Source organism: Nannospalax galili, unplaced genomic scaffold, assembly GCF_000622305.1.
Source record: "Nannospalax galili isolate Female #2095 unplaced genomic scaffold, S.galili_v1.0 scaffold300, whole genome shotgun sequence".
NCBI lineage: Eukaryota > Metazoa > Chordata > Mammalia > Rodentia > Spalacidae > Nannospalax > Nannospalax galili.
This window is the reverse complement of record NW_008347322.1, coordinates 3,427,400-3,435,218: the sequence shown is the minus strand read 5'-3', so window position 1 is coordinate 3,435,218 and position 7,819 is coordinate 3,427,400. Positions and strand designations below refer to the sequence as shown.

Below are 7,819 nucleotides of genomic sequence, written 5' to 3'. Positions count from 1 at the left end.
TTTTTTTGGGGGGGGGGGGGGGGGTGTCAGACAGGACGGGCTCTCCCTGTAGTCCCGTCAGGCCTGGAATTCTATGTAGACAGTGTTAGGATTAAAAGGACTGTGCCACCACACCCAGCTTTTTATTTGTTGTTCTTATCATTTTGAGACAGGGTCTCACTGTGGAACCCTGGCTGGCCTCAAACTTAGAGAGATCCACTGAGTCTGCCTGGGGAGTGCCAATACTAAAGGTGTGTACCACCATGCCTGGCCTTCCTTTCTCTCTTTATGGGTCTTCTTAGGTATTTGCTTATAGTGATGAAGAAGTAGCCAACACAGCCCATCACCTAGGAGTGTTATCACAGCCACAATCTCCAGGATGAGCAGCTAGTGGGCCTGAACCTTCAGGAGGTTGTAGCCAGACACCAACACACAGACACTGACCTTGGCTCTGTGGCGATGCTCAGCTTTTAGCTTTTCCTGGTGGCCCAGGGCTTCTCTGGTGCTGAATTCAAAAAGACAGAGACTCAGGGATCTTTCCTGGGACTATTTTCCCTCTCCCAAAGCCCCTCACAGTTATGTTAGGTCTCTTCCCAGGTTTGCTCACTTTTCCAGGTTGCAGGCTTCCCTATTTTATTTTGACATTTAAGGACTCAGACCACCAACCTTTTCCCTTGGGATGTCTCAGGGAAAGCCTTACAGCCGACACAAAGCTATTCATAGGGCAGCTGTGGGAGACGCACCTCTTCTCCATCACTTCCTGCAAGTCTTGGAAGTCCTTATGTTGCTTCAGTTCCTTCAGCTCATCAAACCTCTTAAGCTGTTCAGACGCCATCTCCGAGAGAGCTCTAATCTTTCTCTCTTGCTCCTCCTGCCACTGCCTCAGGCCCTCCTGAAAAGGACCAGCACCCCCGTGGAGCATCATCATCAATCACCTGGCCATCTGCCCCTTGACCACCTGCTCACTCTGAACATGGCAGACTCCAGAGTGTAGAATCACCTTCTTGCTTCTCAAAACTGTGTAGAAGTCCTCCCTCGGCAGATGTTGGTCTCCCTCCCTCCCTCCCTTCTTTCTTCTTCTTTGACACAGTCTCATAGAGTTCATGCTGGCCTCAAACTTACTATATTACCACAGATGACCTGAAGTTTTCTCCTGCCTCCACCTCCCAAATCCTGGGACTACAGGTATGGGTCACTACAGTTTTATGCACCACAGGGGATCAAACCCAGGACTTCTGGTATGCTAAGCAAGTACTCTATCAGCTAAGCTCATCTCAAGTTCTTTGTGTGTGTGGAAGGGGGTATGACGTGCTGTGTGCTGGAGAGGGAGGAAAGTAATGTGCTATGCAGTGTGTGTTTGTGTGTGTATGATATGTGCTGTATATGTATGTGTCTGTGGTATGTGCTCTGTGTGTGGGGGTGTGTATGTGTGCATGCACACACTCAAGTATGCAGACACTACCTATGGATGTGCAGGTAGAGGCCAGAGAAAGATGTCGGATTCTTCCTCTATTACATTCTGCCCAATTTCTTTGAAACAGGGTCTCTCCCTGAACCAGAGCTTTGCAATTCAGCTAGACTGGTTGGCCAACCAGCTCTCATGATTGCCTGCACTGCTCCTCAGTGCTGGGGTTACAAGCACATGCAGCTATGCCTAGCTTTTTGCATAGCTGCTGGGGATTCAAACTCAGGTCTCATATTTACAGAGCAAGCATTCTTTTTCTTTGAGCCACTTCCCCAGTCCGTCCCTTTTTGAAGATCTTAATTTGCTTTATTTGCAACTATAGAATCAGGTAACTCTTCATTCTATAAAATAGAAGTATTCCCAAAATCAAATAAATTAATTAAAATAGTGGTATTCTTTCAGAGACTAAATTCTCACTGCAATGGTACAAACCTAACTGACAAATCAGGTCCATCTCCAAACTTTGGAGAATTAAATGTAAAGACTAGATAATTTTCCCAAAATTATATGCAGACTACCCAGGATATCACAGAACCAAATTTGAGTGCTCACTCCTTTATTTTGGCTTTATGAGACAGGGCCTCCCTGTAGCTCCAGCTGGCCTAGAACTTGCTTTGTAGACCAGGCTAGCCTCAATCTCAAAAGTCCAACTGTCTCTGCTAGGAATAAAGGTGTTCACCACCACGCCCCACTTGAGTGCTCACTCTAGATCTATTTCATACCGCCTCCCCAAGCATAGATCCCACCCCAAGGTGTCACTGAGATGAGGCTCCCTGGTGTTCAGCCTGCTTACTCCCAGGCTCACTTACTGCTCCTCTCATCCTGCGCACCAGCTCATACATTCGGATGCAGCCTTCCACTTTGATTGCTCGGGAGGACTGAAGTGCCATGGGCTCTGTGTGCTGGGACTCATACTTGCTCTAAACAGAAGATGGAAAAAAAGAAGTTATTTAACACGACAAAGTTGTGTTATCTTTTACAGACAAAGATCACATCTTTATTTGCTTTCCATTGCTGCAGTATTCTAGGTATTCTGCTAGAAAATCATCTAAAAAGATTTATTTTGGCTCCCAATTTCAGAAGTTTCTATCCATGGTCACCTGACTCATTTGTTTCTGCGCTGTGGTGAGGTGCCGTACCATGACAGGCAGCATGCGGTGGCGAAAAGCAGCTCACACTGTGGTGGCTGGAAGCAGAGGAGAGAGAGGAAGGGGCTAGGGACATGATGTAGCTGACAAGGACCTACTCCTTCGATTTATCCTACCTCCTATGTTTCCATCACCTCTGAGTAGCCCACATTATAAACCCGTTAATGATAAGGATCTATTCAGATCATTCCTATACTGGACACCAAGTCTCAACACAGGACATTTTAGATTCAAACCATAACATTCTGAATAATAAACTTATGAACAACTAATAACAACACCCTCCCAACTATAGATTGAGCCAATAGCCTAGTGCATGCAATATAAGCACTCTCCCACTGCACTATATCCCAGGTCCCTAATTGTTTCACACTTGATTTTTGCAAAAAGGCCAAGAAGCATTAATGGTTTTCATTAATAAAAATGTTTCTGGGGCTGGAGAGATGGCTCGGCAGTTAAGAACACTGACTGCTCTTGCAGGACCCGGGTTCAATTCCCAGCATCCACATAGCGGCTACGGACCATCCTTAACTCCAGTTCCTGGGGAATCCGAAGCCCTCTTCTGACCTCCTCGGCATTGCATGACATGGGTGCACTCACATACATGTAGGCAATACACTCATACACATACAAGAAAAATAACAAAAAAAAATATTTTTTTAAAAAATGTTTCTTCTTAGGGTGGGGACATGGATAAAGTGCTTGCCTTGCAAACATAGGGAAATAGGTTTGATACCCAGAACATACATCAAAATGCCTGACATGGTGACACATGCCTGTAAATCCCAGAGGTGGGGAGGAGACAGGAGAGTTGGTGGGGCTCACTGGCCAGCCAGCCAAGCCTGATTTGTGAGCTCCAGGCCAATAAGAACCCCTGTCTCAAAAAATAAGGTGGACGTCTCTTGAGAAGTAAGGCCTAGGCCTAAGGCTGACGTCTGGGCTACACATGAACACACCCCAGAGAGAGAGAGAGAGAGAGAGAGAGAACACTGAGTGATGTAGTAAATACTGTTTCTACAAACAGCTGCGTAGGAAACAGTCATTTTTCCCCAGGGTCAGTATCACGTGGTAGTATTAAGCTATTGCATACTATCATGTCACAGTATCAACTCTGCTGTCAACAGTCTTTTGTGTTAAGCAAGTTAAACCTTACCTTGGTTCCATTCGGTGTTGAGGGTGAGGGGGACTCTGGGGAGAGGGGAGAGGTTCTGACAGGAGATTTAGGAAGAACTGAAGGTTGGTCCAGGCCTGAAGCAGATCCAGAGGATAGTGAAGTCTCCGAGGAAGGGGCATTCTCCAGTGTGGGGGAAAAGGTGTTGGGCAGGATGTGATCCACCACCCATCCACAGTAAGAGGATAGCTTGGGAGGAGACATGCATTCTTCCAAAACATCCTAAAGAGAAGGTTAAGCCCAGTAAGACCACAGATGGAAACATAACACCTTACATGTTGAATAGCGGAAAGCCTAAATAAACAAATCTTAAACATACTGAAAAACCTATTGAAGTGGTGCATGCCTTTAATCCCACCCCTCAGGAAGGAGAGGCAGGCAGACTGTGAGATGGAGACCAGCCTGGTCCTCATAGTGACTTCCAGGTGGGGTGGGACTGGGAAGACCCTGTCAAAAAGTACTGAAGGTGCCAGGGATGGTGGCGCACACCTTTAATCCCAGCACTTGAAAGGCAGAGGCAGGTGAATCTCTGAGTCTGAGAACAGCCTGGTATACATAGCGAGTTCCATGTCAGCGGGGGCCGCCTAGTGAGACCCTGTCTCAAAAAAAAAACAAAAACAAAAAAACAATACATTCTGATTGACAAAGCAGTGGGTGGCCCAACAGATAAACGGGGGTGCATCACTCATTAAAACATACATTAAGGAGGTCAGTGTGGTTTGTCCAGTCATTTGAAACGGGTCATTTCATGTGGCAGCAAGGAGGAAGGTCTAGCCCATCGCTCGAAACCTGAGCTGCTGGGGCACTCCCCCCCGGAGCAGGGGAACACCGGTGCAGGGGGGCAGGGCCGGTGCTGGGGATTCCCGGACCCCGACAGGCTCACCTCGTAGTGCTGCAGCCAGTCTCGGTGGTAGGGCAGGCGGCCCTTGCTGGAGCTGCGCAGCGCGCGCAGGGTCTCCCAGCAGCGACCCTCGGACGGCATGGCGGCCACTGCGGCTTGAGCCACAGCGACGGAGGAAAGCCTCCCTTCGCCGCCTGGAGCCCGGACTTCCGCTTCCGGGCGAAGCCCCGCCCACACACCAGGAGCGCGCCCTCTCGCCAGAGCGCCTGCGCAGACTGTGCGGCCCTCCGGAAGCGGAAGGGAGGTGGCGTTCCTGGAGAAGGAAGCTGGGCAGTTTCCGGAAGGCCGATCGCTGTCTCTGTTTCCCAGGGTTGGGCTAGACAAGTCGACCGTCCACACTTAAGCTTGCACACGGCTGTCATCCTAGCGTTCATCGATGGTCCAGCACCGAGCGGGCCGAGTGTTGCTGCGGGCTGCAATGGAATGCCTCTTAAATACCGGAATATCCTGCAGTATAAACTTTGAAAGCATTTTGCTAAGTAAAAGAAGAAAGTCACAAGAGGCACAGTGTGCAGTTCCAGAAGAGTGCATGTATCCAGAGTAGACAAGTCCATAGAAGTCGACTAGTGGCTGGAGGGGAGGGCGGAAGGGGCAAGGGGACACCAGGTAACTGCCAATGGGGGTGGGGCTTCTTGGAGTTGAGAATGGGCTAGAGTTCGAAGGTCGTGATGGTGACACACCTTGGCCAATATACGTTGAACTGTCCACTTGGTTTGATGGAGATTGAGTCGTAACCCTCCCTTAACCCACCAATTGTCCTTTTTGGAAGGGTAATTTCAATGTAAACTCAACAAATATAAGTCACAACTACCCGGAGTTGGCTTTAAGGAAGCCTCTACACTGTCTCCTACTGCCGTTACATGATATCTGTTTTTAGGAAGAAGACAGATTCTCTGAAAGATAAGCAATTTTTTTGGTATTTTTGAGACAGGGTCTCCCTGTAGCCCCAGCTGGCCTGAAACTCAGATATCCGCCTGCCTCTGCCTCCCCAGTGCTGGGACTAAAGGCTTGCACCACCACACCCGGCTAGCAATTTTTTTTAGTATTTTTTTTCAATGTGTATTAATGTATTGCGCGCATGTATGTGAGTCCACCTGTGTCGTGCAATGCCACAGAGGTCAGAAGAGGGCTCCAGATTCCCCTGGCATTGGAGTTAAAGACTGTTCATAGCTGCCATGTGGGTGCTGGGAATCGAACCCAGGTCCTCTGCAAGAGCAGTGTTCTCAATTGCTGAGGCATCTCTCCATCCCTTTTTTAAAAAATATATTGCAAGTCGGGTGTGGTGGCGCACACCTGTAGTCCCAGCACTTGGGAGGCAGAGAGGCAGGCGGATCTCTGTGAGTTCAAAGCTAGCCTGGTCTACATGGTGAGTTCCAAGACAGCTGGGGCTACAGGGAGACCCTGTCTCAAAAGGACCTATATATATATATATATATATATATATATATTGCAATATTTTATTTTTATTTACCATTTTGTGTATGAGGATATTGCCTGCATGAATGTTAAGTGCACCTATGGCATGCAATTCCCGAGGAGGTCAGAAGAGGGCATCAGATCCCCTAGAACTGATGTTAGGATGCTTTTTAGCTATCGTGTGGGTGCTGTGAATTGAACCTGGGTCCTCTTCAAGAGTAGCCAGTGCTCTTAACTGCTGAGCCATCTTTCCAGTCCCCAAAGATGAACAATATTTAGGAAAAAAAAAACTTTTCAACTCTGATAGAAATAGAAACCAAAAGTTCCCTGAGACAAATGTCTGGCCCTAGCCCCATGTTAAGTCACATCCCCATCTCAGGCCTGATGGCACACCACAACTGCAGCGAGCTTGGACAGCCCACTTCTCTTGCCAGGATATCTGTCTGCTGTCCTTGCACCCCAGGTATAAGCTAGCCATTCAGCTGGCCATCTGGGCTGAAAACAAGTTCCTTGTTCTACAACTCCAAGAAAAGGGCCTAAGGACACCCCTGTGCCTTTTTTGTTTCCAGTAATATGAAACTCACCCTAACCCCTCCCACCTTTGCACAGCTTACTGGTCAGAGGAAAAGCTCTGTCACCTTCGCTGAACAAATCCTCTTCAGTCTCCCAAAGGTCTGGTTTTAGTCTTTTACCTAAACTTTCTCTGTTCTAAGTCTTACAAACTCCCTAGACTTTTCCTAATGAACTATTTTTACAAAGGCAGAGTCCCAGAAATGGACACGAGAGGTTACTTTCAGGTATACAGGCTGGCACCATAGTACAGAGGTGGCTACACTACTTTTTCAAGACATACGTATTTTAGGTGTATGAGTATTTATTTACCTTTAAGTGCACCTATGTTGTGCAATGTCCACAGAGGACAGAAGAGGGCATCACATCCCCTGGAACTGGAGTTGTGGACAGTTATTAGCTGCAAGAGCAGCCAGTGCTCTTAACTGCTCAGACAGCTCTCCAGCCCAGGTTAGATTCATTTGACAAAATTACTGTCGGGAGCCATGCTTGACTTGAGCATTGGAGAAAAGAAAATTGCCACTTTAAGAGCTTTTAAGCTCTCTGCTTCAGTGGTTTGAGCTGACAGGCTGTGCCTCCATGATTAATTAGGTACTCTGGAAACTTAAGTTTCGTTTCCGTCTTCGGGCACTGGAGTTGGTGGCATGATGTAGCTACGTGCCGCATCCTTGGTTACTATCTGTTAGTAAAATATCCTTGGTGATTTCTTGGTTACCTCTGATCTGATTCCTATATAAGATCTGTGTTCCTCACAACAAAAAGCCATTCTGTGATTGCTCAGCTGACTGTAAGAATCTACCTTCAAATAAATTCATCGCATCATTTCAAGACTTTTGTCTTGGTTTCTTTCGATTCTGTGATTGCTCAGCTGACTGTAAGAATCTACCTTCAAATAAATTCATTGCATCATTTCAAGACTTTTGTCTTGGTTTCTTTCTTGTTGAAGCTCCAAGCCTGGTGGGCTTGGGGGGCATTCGACAAATTACACAAAAATACATGCACATGTTGCGGTGGTGCAGATGGTGGGTATCTAAATACCATCAAATTATATTGTATGAAAATTGAAAAAAATTTAAAATATGTGCACATTTTGGTATAAGTTTGCCAACTGCCCTTTTAATTTTACATGTAAGTCTTTTACCTGCATGTAAATGCACCCAGATATGCAA

General features: G+C 47.1%; 1 protein-coding gene across 1 annotated transcript in view; it reads right to left on the bottom strand.

The window, feature by feature from the left end:
- Nucleotides 1-4,827, bottom strand: part of Gle1 (GLE1 RNA export mediator) — a 22,378-nt gene extending 17,551 nt beyond the window's left edge. The window contains exons 1-5 of the mRNA XM_008843989.3: nucleotides 4,647-4,827; nucleotides 3,746-3,985; nucleotides 2,254-2,364; nucleotides 723-871; nucleotides 424-484 (exon numbers count right to left, since the gene is read on the bottom strand). Coding sequence (XP_008842211.1) covers nucleotides 424-484; nucleotides 723-871; nucleotides 2,254-2,364; nucleotides 3,746-3,985; nucleotides 4,647-4,745 — 660 coding nt within the window. The 5' untranslated portion in view covers nucleotides 4,746-4,827. The remainder of the gene's footprint in view (nucleotides 1-423; nucleotides 485-722; nucleotides 872-2,253; nucleotides 2,365-3,745; nucleotides 3,986-4,646) is intronic.
- Between the last annotated feature and the right edge of the window lie 2,992 nt (nucleotides 4,828-7,819).